The 20866-nt window shown below is 44.0% G+C and overlaps 1 protein-coding gene across 3 annotated transcripts in view; it reads right to left on the bottom strand.

The window, feature by feature from the left end:
* Positions 1 to 6468: 6468 nt before the first annotated feature.
* sfxn2 (sideroflexin 2) overlaps positions 6469 to 20866 on the bottom strand; it is a 133142-nt gene continuing 118744 nt past the window's right edge. For all 3 annotated transcript variants that reach the window (XM_073026916.1, XM_073026917.1, XM_073026918.1), the window contains 2 exons: positions 12966 to 13013; positions 6469 to 10957 (listed from right to left, as the gene is read on the bottom strand). In XM_073026916.1, coding sequence (XP_072883017.1) covers positions 10858 to 10957; positions 12966 to 13013 — 148 coding nt within the window. In that variant the 3' untranslated portion in view covers positions 6469 to 10857. The remainder of the gene's footprint in view (positions 10958 to 12965; positions 13014 to 20866) is intronic.

Genomic DNA, 20866 nt, shown 5'->3' with positions numbered 1-20866 from the left:
CATTACAAAGAAAGCACAGCAGAACATCTACTGTCTTAGAAGTTTGTGAAGACTCGGCGTGAGATCTCAGACTTTGAGAAAGTCTGCACAGTGGAGAGTTCACTAACCGCTTACACCATATGGAAACACCAACGCCCATGAATGGGAAGGCCTACAAAAAGTAGTGGCTACAGCTCAGGCCATCACGGGTAAAGCTCTCCTCAGCATTGCACACATCTACATGGAGCGCTGACACGGGAAAGCAGCATCCATCATCAGGGACCTCCACCACCCAGGGCATGCTCTTCTCACTCCTGCCATCAGGAAGGAGGTACAGGAGCCGTAGGACCCGCACTACCAGGTCAGGAACAGTTATTACCCTTCAACCATCAGGCTCTTGAACCAAAGGGGATAACTTCACTCATCTCCACTTGCCCCATCACTGAACTGTTCCCACAAACTAAGAGCTCATTTTTAAGGAACACACACACAATGCTGGTAGAACGCAGCAGGCCAGGCAGCATCTGTGGGAAGAAGTACAGTCGACGTTTCGGGCCGAGACCCTTCATCACTTTCGAGGACTCTTTATCTCATCTTTTCAGTATTTATTGCTTATTTATTATTATTTATTTCTCTATTTGCACAGCTTGCTGTCTTTTACACATTAGTTGTTTTTTCATCTTGCTTGCAGATTTTCATACCCTTTTCTCACTGAGGCCTGGAGGCACACACTCAGCGATTCAGGAACAGCTTCTTCCCCTCTGCCATCCGATTCCTGGATGGTCATTGGATCTTTGGATACTACCTCACTTTTTTTTTACTATACAGTATTACTGTTTTTGCACGTTTTTAAAATCTATTCAATATATATAATTGATTTACTTGTCCATTTATTATTATTATTATTTTAATTTTATTTATTACTATTATTTTTTATGTATTGCATTGAACTGCTGATGCTAAGTTAACAACTTTCAGATCACATGTTGTTGGTAATAACCCTGATTCTGATTCTGTGAATTCTGGTTAAATCCTCCCATATTTTCCTGTGAATGCCCAGAGGGCGGTATATGGTCACATGTAGATACTCTCATAAGAAATTTATTTGAACTTTAAGTTGTACAGTTCTGACTGGTTACAACAGTCGCTTGTCTGATATGGAGGCACCAGGGCAAAAGATCACAAAAGGCTGCAGGGTGTTGTAGAGTCAGCCAGCTCCACCATGGCACATCCCTCCCCACCATCCAAAGCGTCTTCAAAGGGTGATGCCTCAAGGAGATGACATTCGTCATAAAGACCCTCACCATCTGGGACACGCCCTCTTCTTATTGCTACCACGAGACAGGAAGCACAGGAACACACTCAACATTTTAAGAACAGCTTCTTCATGAGTTCCTGAGTTCACGAACCTATGAACACTTGCTCGTTATTTCCCTTTTGCACTATTTATTAATTTTTTTGTAACTTATAGTGATTTCTACGTCTTGCACTGCACTGCTGCCGCTAAAAAACAACGAATGCCGTGCTTTGTGTCAGTGATAATAAACCTGATTCCGATTCTGGGAATAACAGCAACACAGAAAACGCTGGAGGTCGAGAAACAAATCAGAAACACGAGAGATTCTGCAGACACTGGAAATCCAGAGCGACACACACAAAATGCCGGAGGAACTCAGCAGGTCAGGCAGCATCTGTGGAAATGAATAAACAGTCCATATTTCGAGCCAGGATGCTTCTTCAAGAAGCATCTATGGAGGGAATTTGGACAGTCGACATTTCAGGTCGAGATCCTTCATCTGGACTGGAAAGAAAGAGGGGAGGGAGTCAATATAAAAAGGTGAGGAGAAGGGGTGGCGTTGTGATAGGAGGATCCAAGTTGGGAGTTGGGAGTTGACAAGCAGGAAATGGTGCAAACAGCTGGGAGGTAATAGGTGTAGGTGACAAAACACTGCAGAAGATGAAATCTGAGGGGAGAGGACAGTGACCATGGAATAAAGGAAAGGAGATGAGGACTGTGAGGGTCCTCTCCCCATCTCCCACATAGTGCTTCATTGGTCCTAAGGATTTTTCAGATCACCACTGATCTCAGAATGAGGATTATGATTACTGTCTTATAACATGAAATTTGATGCTTTGCAGCAGCAGCCCAGTGCAAAGACATGAAATCACAATAAATCACAAAATAAATAAGTGGTGTGAAAAAATGGGATAATGGGGTAGGTTTCATGGACCATTCAGAATCTGGTGGCAGAGGGGAAGAAGTCGTTTCTGAATTGCTCAGTGTTGGGCTACAAGCACCTTGTGTCGCTATTATATCCAGAATCAATCAGGTTTATTGTCCCTGACATACAGTATGTAGTGAAATCTGTTATTTTGTACCGTGCATGACATAAGAAGTACTATCAGCTACAAAAAGTAAATGAGTGTGAAAGACAAATAATGAGATAGTGGTCATGGATTCATGGACTGGTTAGAAATCTGATGGCAGAGGGGAAGAAGCTGTTCTTCAAATATTGAGTGTGGGTTTTCAGGCTCCTGTCCTATTGGTAGTAATGAGAAGATGCCATGTCCTGGATGGAGGGGTCTTTAATGATGGATGCCACCTTTTTGAGACACCACCTCTTGCAGGTGTCCTCGATGGTGGGGAGAGTTATTCCAGCGATGCAGCTGGCTGAATCTACAACCCATGTGATGCTGTGCGTTGGACCCTCCACACCAGGCTGTGATTCCACCAGTCAGAATGCTCTGTAGGAATCTATAAGGTTCTTTGGTGACATACCAAATCTCCTCAAACACCTAACAGAAGAGCCGCTGGTGTGCCTTCTTTGTGATTACGTCAATGTGCTGGGGGCTGCGTATGAATTAGAAATCTGCAATTTTTACCATGAATTGGACGAAGGGCACCCTCGGCTGTGGACCTGCCATTATCAATGCAGAACAGTAATCCAAAGGACTCGAGGTGTTGGCCGAGTGTAGCGTAGAGCGGACCTGAGTGCATTTTCTGCACAGGTTATGCCGCAAGCGACTGAGATTATCGGACCGGGTGTTATATTCAATGCAATGGATTGCCACACTTGGATATTACAGGACCAGGGAATCATTGAGTGATATGTCATGTTCAAGGCAAAGAATTGACACATTTGTAGATATATAGAGCTCTGGGCTTTTCCAGCGTGGTGGTACGCTATGACACTTGCCTGTTACACCACTGGTAGTTATGGCAGCAATGAAGGTTCCTCCACCTCTTGTGGTGTTCAGGGCTTCCTTCATCACGTCAGTAGCTTCCTTTCAGTTTTCCCTGCTGTCAGTCAGGCGCGACTTCGGAATGCTGTACCGTCTCACTCCCATGTAGAAGGATTACTCATTGCAATAGTTTCCTTAACGGTTTTGTTTTACCAGTCAGGGTTGCTAGCCCTGAGCTGAACCCCCGAACCCGGAGGTCCAGTGGACATCTCTTAGCCTGGCCTCTACCCTTAGACCTACTTGGCATGGGTGACCCGACCAAGAGCCAAAGCACAGAGCCCTGACTCCAGCCAGCAGAGCTCCCCGGGACATTGAGGCACGCAAGACCCCAAGCCACAGCACGGTTATGGTGCTCTTGGAGGTACCTTTTACAGTGCTGGCGAAAACCGATTGGGGTTCAATTCCCACTGCTGTCTGTAAGGAATTTGTACATTCTCCCCGTGTCAGTGTGGGACCCCTTTGGACTCTCTGGTTCCTTCCCACATTCCAAAAGATTTACGGGTTAGGGCTAGTAAGCTGTGGGCATGCTGCACTGGTACTCGAAACATGCGGCACTCGTGGGCTGGTCCCAGCACATCCTCGGACTGTGTTGGTCAATGAACAAACAACGCATTTCACTGGTTTTTTTAAAATCAATGTACATGTGACAAATAAAGCTAATCTTTTATCTTTCTTTAAAGTCTCCCAGCCGATTACCAGCAGTAAGGGTTGAAGTTTCCAGAGAGTCAGACGGCCTGCATTGTGGAAGTTCACTTGTCAAGCTCCTAATGAAATTTGTCTATTAAGATCGCTACATCCATTGGCTCTGTAGGTGTCATGCGGGTGCCTCTATGCTTAGCTGTCAGTTGAGAAAGAAAATCTCCCTGAAACACACCCTTCTCCTTGGTTCCTACTACTGTCTGGATTCTAGTAGATGGGCCAACACACAAGATGCTGGAACAACTCAGGGGGTCAGACAGCAATTGTGGACGGAAATTGACAGCTGATATTTCAGCTCGAGACCCTTCATTGGGGAGATAGCCATTATAAAAAAGGTGAAGGGAAGATGTGGAACATTCTTATATTGGCCACCTCCCCCTCTACCCTTCGTCAGTCCAGATGTGGGACTCGACCCAGTGGACTGCCCTTTTCTTTGCACAGAGGCTGGCTGAGCAGAAAGGCAGCAGATTGAAGACCCCAGCCAGCCCGATTCTCCCTTCTTCCCTCTTCCATCAGGCAGAAGAAACAGAAGCACGTACTACGATAATTTCTAGTCAGCTGTTATTGGGTAGAGACTTTGAAAAACATTATATAAACACATACTTCCTGCCTACTGATCTGTTAAAGATTGATCGTTTTCAGATACCTATCCTGAGAGTCATTGGCTTTTACATTTAATTTTCTTTTCTGTAATTATGCTTGCCTCATTTTCAGTTAACGCCTCGTTAGACCGATGAATCTATATGACTAAAAACAGTTATGGAATTTGTTTAAGGTCCAACTAGTTTCTGTAGGTCAATAAAACAACTTGCCAAGGGCTACACAGCCATGGAGATTGAGAGAAAAAAAAATTCAAAGTACATTTTCACTTGACACAGTTCAACCACTTTTAGACTTCCACTTCGTTAACTTCACGTGAAGCCCGAGGTGTAGCAGGAAATTGGAGTTAGCTCCCCAACCTGCTCGGCAATCTGACCCAGAATCATGGAATTCTCTCCCCTAAAAGATGCAGGGACTGAGAACGAGCTTAAAAATACAAAATGGAGCTCCATAGGTTTTAACAGCATAAGGTTATTAAACACAAGTTGGGTAAATGGAGTTAACATTTAGATTAGCAATGAACAGACAAAATGATAGAAGCTGGCTGGAGGGACAGAATGGCCTAGAATAGAACAATCGATTCTATTTTAATGCGTTAACAGATCCATAGGCAGGTAGTCAGAGAAAAGCATGCATTTATATATAGTAACGTCTTTCACAGCATCCATCCATCCTATCAAACACTTTCAAAGCCTAGTACCCTGTTCAAGTATACAAGTCAGAAGGTTTCTATTAGGAACTACACTACTCTTAATACGAGGGGTGATTGATAAGTTTGTGGCCTAAGGTAGAAGGAGATGAGTTATACAGCTCTCATTACACACACATGCAGTTCAACTCTTTGAGTGATTATGCAGAAAGTTTGAAGTTAATAACTCATCTCCTTCTACTCTAGGCCACGAACTTATCAATCAGCCCTGCAGTGGACCACTTTCTGGAGGTCCAAGACGCCGAGTTCTACAAAGAAGGGATCCGTATGCTCCACGACCGCTGGACTAAGTGTGTAAATGTTTGAAAAATAAATGTGCTAGAATTGACTCCTTCTACCTTAGGCCACAAGCTTATCAATCACCCTTCGTATATAACATATATGTCAAACTCAAGGCCCGCGGTGGAATTATCTTTGGCCCGCGAGATAATATCTAATTACTATTAAAGCTGGCCCCAGTAATCGAAGCGCCTATGGCGTATGATATGGCTAATGCTGAGTTTATTCAGGTACCAGGTTTTCAGAGTTTTTAGTGTTTATTCGGCAGTCTTCTTCATAAGAAACGGAATTTGTAAAGTGAAACACTTTGTAGTTATAGCAGAGACTGAGACACATGACAGCAGGTTGAAAAAACGGAGGCAACGAAAGCTGCGTTCGCACGCGTCCGACTGATCCATGAAGCTGCATTTATATATACGCATGAAGCTGCATTTTGCTCAATCCGGCCCGTGACCTAAAATGAGTTTGACACCCCTGGTATATAACAAACTCATCAAATTAGCAAAAGTCAGATTAGTTGTCGTTGGAACGCTGCTCGTTATGAACAGACTCGTGCATGCACTTGGGTTGGGTTCCAGAAGCTCGAGCTACTGCCTTTGTTGCCAAGATCTGGACAAAGGCCAAAGTGTACAGTGCAAGGCAAAAATCACCGGCATGGAAGCCAAAACACAAAAGCCTAAGCAGCAGATGCCAACACCTCAAACATTCAACCAATGTTATTGTCAAGTAAATAAAGGATTAAAATTTCGCCTAACCCAGTTCTGAGGGACTTATATTTTGTTTTGAACAGATTGAGTTACAATTCATAAAGCCTTATTATGGCATTAAACTCTGGAGCATTCATCAGATAATAGGTATGTACTTAAATAGACAGTAGAATTTGTATATAAAAAGTTTGAAATTATTAAGTGACAGGTTGGCATTGGGTGGTAACAGTGACAAGACACCAAGTCCGCATGTTTGTTTTCTTGTAAAAGAGCTTTTATTTTCAATGTAATTTTCCAGCTTATTTTGTTTTGCAACAGTCCCCCATTGCCCTCATAGAAATATTCTATTCTTATCCAGTGACCAGCATAGGCTTGCAAGTTTACCCCGTGACATTAGCACCATTGAGGGCTTGGCCTTTCAAAGTAGTTAGCGTCTACTACGGGCACACAGAATGAAACAAAGAGTACCAGAGCAGTCTCTGAAGATTTTCTCCCTGTGTCCTGATATCAGCACTGTCCATTCAGTCACTGTTTCCTATTTTACTCTCATTCAGAGATACAGCACAGTAACAGCACTGTCCATTCAGCCTGACCATTAGACCAGTTAACCCGCTAACTGGTGTGTCTTTGAAATGTGGTGGTAACATTCGCAGTCACGGAGAGAACGTACAAACTCCTTAAAGACAGTGGCAGGAATTGAACTCGAGTCACAGGTGCTGTAATATCATTCTGCTAACCACCACGCTACCGTGACACTCATCGTCCTCCGTTTCCTCCTCTTCCCTCTCCTCAACCAGTAACCAACCGATCCCGCGAGGTCTTGACAGGGTGGCCGGAGAGATTATTTCCTCTGGTGGAGGGAACTACCCTCTGGAGGGGGGTGTGCACATTTCAATACGAGCAGCTGACCGCGTAAGGGAAACTCTTTCCTTCCGGAAGGTGCAGAGTCTTCTGAACCCGCTTCCTCACACCAAAGAGCAGCAGAAGAACCTCTTAATACTTTTTAAGGCAGAAGTGGATGGATTATTGAAGATCAAGAGGGTCAAAGGTTAGAGGTAAAGGGGGGCATGTGGGAGTTTGATCAATGTTTATATTTAATGATAAAGCAGAGTGGAGGGGCTAGGTTGCCCATTCCTACTTAAAATGCGGACAAACACGTGTTTGTAAGAATTAGAGCATTTTTTTCATGAAGCAGCATTATAAGTTCTCCTGGCCTGTACTTGCTGGAGTTTAGAAGAACAAGGTGGAGGGTGGGGGGGGGGGCAATCTCATTAAAGCCCTCTAAATGTTGAAAGGTATAGATTGGGCATACATAGAGAGGATGTTCTCAGTTGTGGGAGAATCTAGGACCAGAGGGCACAAGTTCAGAATAGAAGCACGTTGTCCCTTTAGAACAGAGATGAGGAGGAATTGCTGAGCCAAAGGGGAGTGAATGGGTGGAATTAATTGCCACAAGTGGCTGTGGAGGCCAGGTCATCGGGTGTATTTAAAGCACAGGTTGATAGATTCTTGATCAGTAAGTTTGTCAAAGGTTACAGGGAGAAGGCAAGAGAACGGGGTTGAGAGAGATAATAAATCAGCTATGATAGATCAGCTTGATGGGGTGAATGGCCTAATTAGGCTCCTTTATCTTATGTCTTTTGTGGCAAAAACAAACAGCACTTAACGTGGAGGGAGAACGATGCTGGAATTGTGGAGGCGGAGAGCTGGTGCAGAGTTCAGCCCGACCGTCCATCCTGCTGTTGGCACCCAGCTCCAGCAGCAACTTGCTTTTTGCTCCGGATTACGGCACCCCCCACCTCTAGTAGCACGGAAAACAGCATCTCAGTATCGTGTCGCCACACAGCACTTAGTCTGGGCCATCGGCTTCTGTGACTGACGTAGGTTCAAGGGCATTTGTGACCTGCGAGCAGATGACGTAGCTGTTGTCTGGTGTATGCAACGGCTCTGAATGCACAGGACAGGGTGCCTGTCACGTACTCACGACAACCGCTGGGCCACCCTTTCCAGCAACTAAATCAGGCACTATCTTAGTTTTAAAGTGGTGCAGAGTAGAAAACTTAGAACTTAAGATATACTTGAAGCATTAATACAAAACCGTTACATCAAAAATAAGGGAAAATAGAGGATAAAAGTAATAAGCTTTACAGTCCAAGTAAACATTTATCTGTAGGGGCAATAAAAACAGAAAATGCTAGAAACACTCAGCAAGAGGGTCGACATCTGTAGAAACAATTAATGTTTCTGGCCCAGGACGTTTTATTGGAGCATGATGAAATGCTGAACAGAGGACTTGGAAAATGCTGATAAAGTTCTGCACTGGAGAAGCTTGCTGAAGACGGTAGGCATACCGTGTTGGTGTCAGTATGTGTGGCACAACATCCCAGGAACAACAGAAACAACCCATTTCACTGTATGTTTCCATGCACCTATAATAAATAAGTGAACCTGAAAGTGAATCTTTTACAGATGTTGTCTGGCCTTAAGAGTGCTTCCAGCATTTTGTATTTTATTTCAAGTTTCCACTTTCTGCAGACATTTATTTCTTCACGGGGTACCTGTATTACGGAGAGCATGTCTTATGAGGATACGCTGTGTGAGCTAAGTCTGTTCTCTTTGGAGTGAAGGGAGATGAGAGGTGTCTTGATACGGGTCTATAAAATGATGAGGCACAGATTGAGTGGAGAGCTGGAGTTTTTTCTCGAGGGCCAAAGTGGCTAACATGAGAGGGCAAAATTTTAAGGTGATTGGAGGAAAGTATAGGGGGCATGTCAGAGGTAAGTTTTTTTTTACACAGCAGAGGGGCGTGTCCAGACAGGAATACATAGTTTACCACATTGTGTTGAACACCCTGCCAGGGGTGGCAGTAGAGATAAATACATTAAGGGCATTTAAGAGACTCTTAGATAAGCACATGGAGTGCTATTTAGGAGGGAAGGGTTAGATTACTAGAGTAGGTTAAAAAGTTGGAACAAGTTGGGCGAAGGGCCAGTACTGTGCTGTATTGTTCTATGTTCTGAGCTTTCCATGGAAGTGTAGTGGATCAAGGCCAACGTAGCAGATGGTTGATGAGTGACCTTTGTAGAAGAGGGAAGTGCAGTCACTTGGATTTGGAGGTTGGAGTCTAGGCAGCTCTGAAGAAAACCAAGAGACTGGTGCATGCTGACTCTGAGAATCAACGTGTAGGTTACAAAACAATGGATCAAAAGAGTAAACTTGGTCGACTTTGGAGGCAGCAGTGTGAGGAAAGGCTGCAGTCAAAGAGGCACGAGTGGATCCAACAGGAGTTGCTGGCAGTGTGGTGGGACACGGTGGAAAAGAGTTAAGAGAAAGTTGGTGGGTTGGCAGATGCTAGACATGGTTTTCAATGGAAGGTGACTGAACATAAAAGAGTTGAGAAAAGGTGGAGCACCCAGGGTTCTATTGGGCAGCAGAGAAAGCTACTGTACCATCCTGGCAACACAAGAACTGGCCTCAGCAACCCCACTCCTATCACAGTATATTTAAGTACCCCACTCGATAAAAATATCAAAGAATTACATATCAATTCCAGTCTTGACTTTGACACAAACGAAATTTCTAAACATTTATTTTGAAGTTTAAATCTCTTCTTCCAGTTCTGTTGATAAGGTACTTCTGCATCATTTGTCACAGATCCACAAAATGTTGTAAGTTTCCAGCATTCTCTGCTTTTAATTCTAATCCAGCGATACTGGAAATGTGAGTCAAATATCTCACATATTCAGTAAATGTACTTCCTGAAGTTCAAAGTTAGATGTTATTTCCTGACTGAGTGTCATCTAACACAGGGAGGCTTGGTGTGGACGCTGGTAAACAAGTCTTCCCATTCATCGCAACTGAAATTCCATCTTCATGCACTTAAAATTCACAAAAGAATACTTTTCTTTGATTTAATGAGAGTTGGATAACTGTACCTAGCCCACCCCTTTTCCATCTCCCTGCAGTGTCTAAAAACAAAGTTACTGTCCTCCTTTCAACTTTGAATTGGGAAAAAGCCAGCAGGCAGATTTTCATTTCCAAGAAGTGAATATGTACACTTCTGCATATATAAGTCATAATCTGCCTCAGTTCAGTCTGAAGTTCCTCATCTTTCTTGTGCGTGTGAAATTTTTCCCCTGCCAAGCTATGAAGTTGAAAAACATTAACAGATGGTAAACACATTAGAGTGAGAGACCCAAACACTTCATTGTGATGGGACACTCTGGGACACAGTGGTAGTGAGAGCTTTAGACAACATACTGTGCAAGGCTGTTTTCTAACTGTAAACACAAGAGGTTTTGCAGATGGTGGAAACCCTGAGGAACACACACGAACCGCAGGTCCGGCAGCACCTATGGAGAGGAATAGGCAGTTGATGTTTTTGGGCCGAGACCCTTCGTCAGGACTGGAGAGGAAGCCAGAATAAGGTGGTGGGGGAAGGTCAACCTTCCCAGTCCGGATGAAGGGTCGTGGCCTGAAACATTGACCGCTTATTCCTCTCCGTAGATGCTGCCTGATCTACTGAGTTCCTCCAGCATTTTGTGTTTGTTCCTCTGTTTTCTAATTCTCTTTGGTAACATTGATTCTGTCATAAAGTTTAAAGGAGTCCTCAGCTCTTTGTAGGACATCAGCTGCTAAAGTCTACAGCCCCTTGTTGAAGTAGACGTATTTCACTTTATCTCCGTACTTGGTGGCTATTGAATCCCTCAGCTCTGGGTCCAATTTAGAAGTTGGCATACAACTGTGGAAAAGTGGAAAAAGAAAATATTCTGAGAAAGCAGCTACAATGGCAAAGTTTCCTCCATCCGAGTGGTCTAGAACGACTGATAAAGTGCACCAGTATTATTGGTTATTCAGCAACAGATCAATATTTCATCCCAAACATAAAGTACTCCTATTGTGCAGCCTCTGAAAGGATTTTTTTCACTCTCATCCCAAGTACAACTCAATTCTCCAGATCCTATTCCTCCCCAGTCCCCAGTACACACTCATCCAAACTCTTCTGCGCACGTACACACACATTGGCTCACACACACGTTCACTCTCGTAAGCCCATTCACCCATTAACATGCATTACCAATTGCTTCCGCTCCTCCTGCAACTTGCATCACTTACGTAGACGAACCCACACTCTAACAGTTACCTGTGCATTGTGTTTTATAGGATTGCTTTTTACATTTATTGTGCTCTCTGTGCTTATTGTGTTTTTTAATGCTGCATTGGATCTGGAGTAACAATTATTTTATTCTCCTTTATACTCGTGTACTAAAGATTGACAATGAACTATCTTGAATCTATTCTCAATGTCCTGCAGACTATTCAGACACCTGCTCATGCAAACCCTACAGTTACTCAACCCCATTTTTATTTATTAAGACAACACAGAATCCGCCCTTCGAGCCACACTGCCCAGAAATCCCCTGATTTAATCCGAATCTAATCACAGGCCAGTTTACAATGACCAATTAATCTACCAACCGGTGCATCTTTGGACTGTGGGAGGAAACCAGAGCACTCCGAGGAAACCCATGCGGTCACGGGGAGAATGTACAAACTTCTTACAGGCAGCTGTGGGAATTGAACCCAGGTTGCCTGTATTAGACAATAGACAATAGGTGCAGAAGTAGACCATTCGGCCCTTCGAGCCTGCACTGCCATTCTGAGATCATGGCTGATCATCTACTATCAATACCCGGTTCCTGCCTTGTCCCCATATCCCTTGATTCCCCTATCCATAAGATACCTATCTAGCTCCTTCTTGAAAGCATCCAGAGAATTGGCCTCCACTGCCTTCCGAGGCAGTGCATTCCAGACCCCCACAACTCTCTGGGAGAAGAAGTTTTTCCTTAACTCTGTCCTAAATGACCTACCCCTTATTCTCAAACCATGCCCTCTGGTACTGGACTCTCCCAGCATCTGGAACATATTTCCTGCCTCTATCTTGTCCAATCCCTTAATAATCTTATATGTTGCAATCAGATCCCCTCTCAATCTGCTTAATTCCAGCGTGTACAAGCCCAGACTCTCTAACCTCTCTGCGTAAGACAGTCCAGACATCCCAGGAATTAACCTCGTGAATCTACGCTGCACTTTCTCTATAGCCAGGATGTCCTTCCTTAACCCTGGAGACCAAAACTGTACACAATACTCCAGGTGTGGTCTCACCAGGGCCCTGTACAAATGCAAGAGGATTTCCTTGCTCTTTGTAATGCTTGTAACACTTTGTGCCACCACTACGCTACCGTGCAGTTCCCTCTGAAACTGACTGCCAGGCTGGTCCAGCTCCAGATTGTAGAATCTATGAGTTCTGTTCCACTTACCGAGAGATATGGATTAATAAGAATCCCAGACTCCTGAACTAATATGTAGAGTTCATAGCCATTAAACAAGGAATCAGCACATTCCTGTTTGCTTGACGGATACCTGTCATGTCTGTAATGCTGATACTCTCGAAAGGAATCTGCATCTGATGTAATACAAAGAAAGGGGTCATACTGCCTACAACTCCACTTAAGTGCCTGGTGTTAATTTCAAATATGCAACACAACCTGAGTGCTGGCAGAGAAGGATCTCCAAAAACAATGATGGATCATGTTCTAATACTCTCAGATCGTCCTCTACGTGCTCTCACCTTCTCACCTGGTACAGGTGCTTCTTTTTAGCTAGCACTGTTAGCAAACACAACACTGGAGTTTGATAAGCAACAATGTTTAACTGCCAGCCTGCAGAACTTTATACAGTAAACTCACCACCTCTGAGGAAACAGTGAACAAGCAGCGGGCACCATGAAGATCAAGCTGTGGAGAGAAACGGAAAAGCTTTCTAATCTCGAATGCTAAGTTCACTTGGTATAATAACATATTTGTAAATACTGTTGCAAAAGCCAGCTTTCTAGGTTACTGAGGCTATAAACGCAAATATACCCCAGTGTGCTCTTCTAAAAAAATTGGTACTTTTGCATGTAGTTTAAACACAGAACATTACAGCACAGTACAGGCCCTTCAGCCCACAATGTTGTACCAACCTACCCTTCCCTCCTGCATAGCCTGCCATTGTTATAACATCCAAGTTTCTAAATGCCCCTAATATACGTGCCTCTACCACCACCTCTGGCAGGGCATTCTTTACACCCACCATTTTCTGTGTAAAAACTTACCTCTAACATCCCCTTTTCCTTTCCTCTAATCATCTTAAAACTGTATTAGCCATTTCTGATTTAAGAAAAAATCTCTGGCTATCCACAATCGATGCCTGTTATAATCTTGTTCACCTCCATCAAGTCACCTCGTATCCTCCTTTGAGAACGTATTATACTTGAAATTATTAATGGATCACACACAAAATGCTGGAGGAACTCAGCAGGTCAGGCAGCATCTTTGGAGAGGAGCAAACCAGTCAATGCTTCACAGCCTGAAACGTCGACTGTTTATTCCTCTCCATAGATACTGCCTGACCTGCTGAGTTCCTCCAGCACTTCGTGTGCATTCCTCAAGATGTACACATCTGAAGAATCCCTTGTTCTTTAATAGAACATACAGTATATTCTTTTGAAACTATACAGTTTCAAAATACATACAGCTGCAGTTACAGCTGCAAAAGGAGACTGGACAACCTGAAGCCCCAACCACTAACCATAACCACCACTCAGTCTTGCCCACCCCACACTGCACCAGAATATGCCGATCCCATATTGGCCTCTACAGCACCTGAGGACCCACCGACAGTCACCCCCTGGGCAGACGTTATACTGGACTTGAGTAATCCCACTACTCTTGAATTCATTTTTCTTCTCTTTTGACCAAACGTATAGGGCAATGGCTAAAAGTACTTTAAGATCCTAGGGCAAGTGGCATCCTAGAAGTGAAGTCCAAAGGGACGGAGAAGTTTATACCACTCCCTGACGCAATTTTACAGCGCAGATAAAACAGGAAGGACGATGCAGTACCTTGAGTACAGGGGAAGTTTAGTACAGTTGTCAGAAAATATGTCCTAACGTAGAGGGTGATTACAAGCTGAAATTCATGAGACTTCTTAAAGGGAGCAGTTATGTTCTTAGAGGAAGGTGTCAGAGCTGGTACTCTGAAACTGATAGAATGAGGGGAATAGGCTTGTTGGCTTTTCGTTTGTACATTGCTTGTTTAACAGTCATTGTGTATAGCTTTTCATTGATTGTGCCCAATTTCTTTGTCCTACTGTGAATGCCCGCAGGAAAATGAATCTCAGAGCTGTACGTGGCGACATACACCTACTTGGATAATACATTTACTTTGAACTTTGAATTGGCTGGAAGGTTCTGTTCACTGGATTTTACAAATCAGAAACCAGGTGTCACTTGCACCACAGTTGTTACAGTCTTGTATTGGATATGCATTGACCCCTTTTCAGGGAACCGGGGGAGACCTTGATATGCTGGGCACTGAAACCAACATTGTCAATGTCACCTGATCACTTGATTGTGAGCGTTTTCTATGCACAAGCTGGCTGTTGGGTATTATGACAGGAGACCACACCTCACGGAGTTATTCACAGAGTTATTCATTAAGTTGTTCATAAAGAATTCTTTATGATGGGTGCTGTACCAACACAGTCGCTCTATATTGTGCAATTTACCAATCTGTCATTTTCTTTTAGGGAACTTTACCCATTGTAACATGAAATTTGCTCTGCCCAAATACCAGATAATTTGTTGCCCCACACATGGGGGTGCAGCTGTTTCATTAGGAGTTTGAGGAGATTGACGAGTCAGCTTACAGAGAAGAGGTGCAGCTGCTAATGAACTAATGAATAGGTAGATAGATAGATAGATAGATACTTTATTCATCCCCATGGGGAAATTCAACTTTTTTTCCAATGTCCCATACACTTGTTGTAGCAAAACTAATTACATACAATACTTAACTCAGTAAAAAAATATGATATGCATCTAAATCACTATCTCAAAAAGCATTAATAATAACTTTTAAAAAGTTCTTAAGTCCTGGCGGTTGAATTGTAAAGCCGAATGGCATTGGGGAGTATTGACCTCTTCATCCTGTCTGAGGAGCATGCATCGATAGTAACCTGTCGCTGAAACTGCTTCTCTGTCTCTGGATGGTGCTATGTAGAGGATGTTCAGAGTTTTCCATAATTGACCGTAGCCTACTCAGCGCCCTTCGCTCAGCTACCGATGTTAAACTCTCCAGTACTTTGCCCACGACAGAGCCCGCCTTCCTTACCAGCTTATTAAGACGTGAGGCGTCCCTCTTCTTAATGCTTCCTCCCCAACACGCCACCACAAAGAAGAGGGCGCTCTCCACAACTGACCTACAGACCATCTTCAGCATCTCACTACAGACATTGAATGACGCCAACCTTCTAAGGAAGTACAGTCGACTCTGTGCCTTCCTGCACAAGGCATCTGTGTTGGCAGTCCAGTCTAGCTTCTTGTCTAACTGTACTCCCAGATACTTGTAGGTCTTAACCTGCTCCACACATTCTCCATTAATGATCACTGGCTCCATATGAGGCCTAGATCTCCTAAAGTCCACCACCATCTCCTTGGTCTTGGTGATATTGAGACGCAGGTAGTTTGAGTTGCACCATATCACAAAGTCCTGTATCAGTTTCCTATACTCCTCCTCCTGTCCATTCCTGACACACCCCACTATGGCCGTGTCATCAGCAAACTTCTGCAGGAGGGCACGGAGCAACCACTCCCTGCTGAACATCGATGGCTCCTTGGTAGAGATCGTAAAGAGCACCAAATTTCTTGGTGTTCACCTGGCGGAGAATCTCACCTGGTCCCTCAACACCAGCTCCATAGCAAAGAAAGCCCAGCAGCATCTCTACTTTCTGCAAAGGCTAAGGAAAGTCCGTCTCCCACCCCCCCCATCCTCATCACATTCTACAGGGGTTGTACTGAGAGTATCCTGAGCAGCTGCATCACTGCCTGGTTCGGAAATTGCACCATCTTGGATCACAAGACCCTACAGCGGATAGTGAGGTCATCGGGGTCTCTCTGCCTGCCATTTTGGACATTTACACTACACACTGCATCCGCAAAGGAAACAGCATTATGAAGGACCCCACGCACCCCTCATACAAACTCTTCTCCCTCCTGCCATCTGGGAAAAGGCACGGAAGCATTCAGGCTCTCACGACCAGACTATGTAACAGTTCCTTCCCCCAAGCCATCAGACTCCTCAATACCCAGAGCCTGGACTGACACCTTACTGCCCTATTGTCCTGTTTATTATTTATTGTAATGCCTGCACTGTTTTGTGCACTTTATGCAGTCTTGGGTAGGTCTGTAGTCTAGTGTAGTTGTTGTGTGTTTTTTTCTCTGTGTTGTTTTTTTTACGTAGTTCAGTCTAGTTATTGTACTGTGTCATGTGACACCATGGTCCTGAAAAACATTGTCTCATTTTTACTATGTACTGTACTAGCAGTTATTGTTGAAATGACAATAAAAGTGACTTGACTTGACCGTGGACTGGCTGCATTACCATCTGGTATGAGGAACGGGTCTACTGCACAGAGTGGAGGAAGTTGCAGAAACTTGTAAAGTTAGTCAGCTCCATGGTGGGTACCAGCCTCCATAGTATCCAAGACCTCTTCAAGGAGCGGTGCCTTAGGAAGGCAGCGTCCATTATTAAGGACCCTAACCACCCAGGTTATGCCTTGTTTTCATTGCTCCTATCAGGTAGGAGGTACAGAAACCTGAAGGCACACACTCTGCGATCCAGGAACAAATTCTTCCTCCTGCCATCTGATTTCTCAATGGACACTGAACCCATAAACTCCTCCTTACTACTTTCTTATTTCTGTTTTTTTTTGCACTATTTATTTAATTCAATTATTTTATATATATATATATATATATATATATATACACACACTTAATGTAACTTTTTTCCTCTATATTTATTGATCATGTATTTCATTGTAGTGCTGCCATAAAGTTAATAAATCTCACGATGTATGCCGGTGATAATAAACCTGATTCTGACACTCTAACATCCTACGTATTCTTCTATGAAGATGTGTCTTCCTAAAAAGATCATTATGAGGTATAACACTGACAAGCCATGGTTCACCAAGGAGTTGACTCTCAGATCTGTAAAGGATCATGCATACATGTCTGGAAACTGAGAGGAATATAGCTCTACAAAAGACAGTTTAATTAAGCTCTGAAAATGGTGGAAGACACTTAAAAGGCTCAGCTAGACAGAGACTTCACCAACAAAATCTGTTCAGTTTGGAGTTCTCTTGCCTTGTTTATTTGTATATTGTATCGTCCATGATTTGGGAAAACTCATTTATACTGTAATCATTGCTTATGTATTCTTTCATGTTCAGTCGAAATGTGTATGTTTGTAATCCCATTATCTATGTATCAATTTTATTTTGTCGATATTAATAACAATAATAAAAAGACTGAGAAGGAGTTCTCTGCAAGTCTTATCAACTTCAAACAGAAGTGCTGCCAAGTCTCCTCCTCCCCTACCTTGGCAAATCAGATCAATTAGTTTTATTGCCAGTTTGATAAGTACAATCAAATTCTATCTCTTCTCACTTCCTCTGAAATGCTGAGCTGCCACCCCCTCCTTTTCACAGCGATTCCAATGTCATCACCCCCCTTCACTTTCTTCAACCTTTTCCCCCCAACACCCCCACCCCTCCCTCTATTTTCTGTGAAGCAAGAATACGTCCGCTATTTGGAAAACAGAGCATGAGAAAAACTGCATGCCCTGACGACGTCTCACTTGATACTCTACGGCATACTGTGGATCAGTTAGCACCTATCTTCACTGAGATTTTTAACACCTCCCTGCAATTATGCAGGGTTCTGGACTGCTTTGAAGCTGCCACAATCATTCCAGTTCCCAATAAAGACAAACTCACTGGACTTGACGATTATAGGCCAGTTGCTCTGACTTCAGTAGTTATGAAAACCTCAGCACATCTGATGCTAGTTACTGATCCTCTTCTTGACCCACTACAGTTTGCTTATTGCTCAGTTGAGGATGCTGCTAACTTGTGCCTTCATTGCAGACTTCGATATGTGGACTCCCCCAACACCTATATGAGGATCTTGTTTGTGGATTTTAGCTCCGCCTTCAATGCTACTGTTCCAGATTTGCTCCACAGCCAGCTGTACCCGACAGCATCTGATTACAAACTTCCTGACAGGAAAGAAGCCGTATGTAAGGCAGGACTCCTACTCGTCCAATCCAATGTCCATAAGCACGGGCTCTCCCCAGACCGGTGTTCTTTCACACTTTATACAAATGACTGTATGTCCACAGACAAATCCATTAAAATGCTAAAGTTCACGGATGACGTGACTGTACTTGATCTGACCTGGTATCTAGGAGAGGTAGAACATCCTGCAGCATGGTATGCTTGTAACAACTCGGTGCTTAATGCTATCAAGACAGTGAAACTGAGAGCTGTCTTGTGCTGGCAACCCCCTACCTGTCCTTGCTCGGAAATTCATTGTCAGGCAGTGTCTGGGGTCTACTTGAAGTCAGACAAGCACTTCACGCTCATCACTAGGAAAGCCCAGCAGGATCGGTTCTTCCTACACCAGCTTAGGGAGATTTCACATCTCAGGGCGTTTCCTAATGAATCTTTAGCCATCATCGAGAGTGTTGAGACCACCTCTATCAACGTTTAATTCTCTACTGCTTCCTCCTCTCCAAGTCCAGGTTGCATGGGTAGTCCACTCAGTGGAGAAGATCATTGGCTGTCAGGTACTGACATTAAGAGACCCGTTCATCACCAGAGTGATAGAAAAGAGCTGGAAAAATTACTGCTGACTCCACTCCCAGAGCGGTCACCCGTTTACCAATTGCCATCTGGGAGACGCTACAAGCCCATCACCACCAGCACCACACGTCATCTCCAAGGATTCTTTCCTGTAGCTATCCAGTTTCTCAACACAACTCACTCAGGTGTAATACACTAAACTGTCCCTGCACAACATCCATTAAATGGCCTTTCCTGCTCTCCTTGTTCTGTTGATAATTACTGAGTTTGCTCATATATTCATTTAAGTTTGATTATTGATGTTAGCACATGTGACTGTTCTGCTAATTGTTGACTGCTCATGGCTGATTGCACTATTGACTTGTAAAGTGTTGGTTGCTATTGTGTCGTCCATTATGGTATTGTTCTGTGTTTTACGCTTGGCACCAAACCACAGTCAATTCTGGTATGTTTCACATATTGCAACAAAGTGATTCAACTGCTGATTATTTTTTTTCTTTTCTTTTTCTATTTTTGCACAGTTTGTTGTTTTTCCACAAAACAAGAGAAAATCTGCAGATGCTGGAAATCCAAAGCAATACACACAAAATGTAGAGGAACTCAGCAGGCCAGGCAGCGCCCATAGAAAAGAGTAAGCAGTCGACGTTTCGGGCCGAGACCCTTCTTCAGAGTTTCTGGTGATGTGCATAAACACTAGTAAAAAAAAAAGCTGACTCTTCAAGTATAGGAAGTTGATTCAAGGCCCTACGACCGGACCCCTGGATCCCAGGCCCATTGGTAAAGTCATAGGTCCAATGTCTGCAAATATGCTGGAGGCCAAGCCAGCCTATCCTAGAGTTGGAAGAGAGAGAGAGAGGGAGAGAGAGAGAGAGAGGGAGAGGGGAGAGGGAGAGGGAGAGGGAGAGGGAGAGGGAGAGGGAGAGGGAGAGGGAGAGAGAGAGAGAGAGAGAGGGGGAGAGAGAGAGAGAGAGAGAGGGAGGGAGGGAGAGGGGGAGGGAGAGGGGGAGGGAGAGGGGGAGGGAGAGGAGAGGAGGGAGAGGGAGAGGGAGAGGGAGAGGGAGAGGGAGAGGGAGAGGGAGAGGGAGAGGGAGAGGGAGAGGGAGAGGAGAGAGAGGAGAACGAACTAACGTCACTGAAACATTCCAGAATCAGATTTACTATCACTGATATATACAGGGAAATTTGTTGTTTTGCGGCAGCACTGCAGCGCAAGGCAAGAAACATTACTATCAGTTATCAGAACAAATAAATAGTGGAAAAGACGAACAAAGAGGTACTATAGTGTTTGTGGTTTCAGGGACTATTCAGAAACCAGATGGCAAAGGGGAAGAAGGAACAGTAGTGTCATTAACAAATTTACAGATGGTATTTGAGCTGTGACTAGTTTGTACAGTCACGAGTGGTTAGAGCAGTGGGCCAAGCATGTAACCTAAATTGTGCCTGTACTCATTGTCAGAGAGTATTCTCAATAGGGAAGTTTTGGAAGGATGTTTCCTCTGTGGGAAGATCTAGAACTGGGTTGATGACTGTCTCTCAGAATGTCATGAGACATTTGGAAATTTCCTCCTAAAAGGAAGGTCAAGCAAAGTCTTTGAATATCCTTCAGGTAAAGATGTGTAGATTCTTGATGAGCAGGAGGGTGAAAGGTCACTGTGGAGAGGCAGGAGTAAAGAGATGAGATTACGTTTGGGTCAGCCATAATCTCAATGAACGACAGTGCAGGCTTGAAAGGTCAAGTAACCTTGTCTTGCAACTAATTTAAACTTATGTACCTGTACCACACTGGTCAGATGGCACTTGGAGCACTGTGAGCAGTTTTGGGCCCCTTTATCTAAGAATGGACGTGCAGGCACTGGAGAGGGTCGAGCAGAAGTTCACAGGATGAAACCAGGAATGAAAG

Source organism: Hemitrygon akajei, chromosome 23, assembly GCF_048418815.1.
Source record: "Hemitrygon akajei chromosome 23, sHemAka1.3, whole genome shotgun sequence".
Classification (NCBI taxonomy): domain Eukaryota; kingdom Metazoa; phylum Chordata; class Chondrichthyes; order Myliobatiformes; family Dasyatidae; genus Hemitrygon; species Hemitrygon akajei.
Note: the sequence above shows the minus strand (reverse complement) of the source record. Positions and strands in the feature narration are given on the sequence as shown.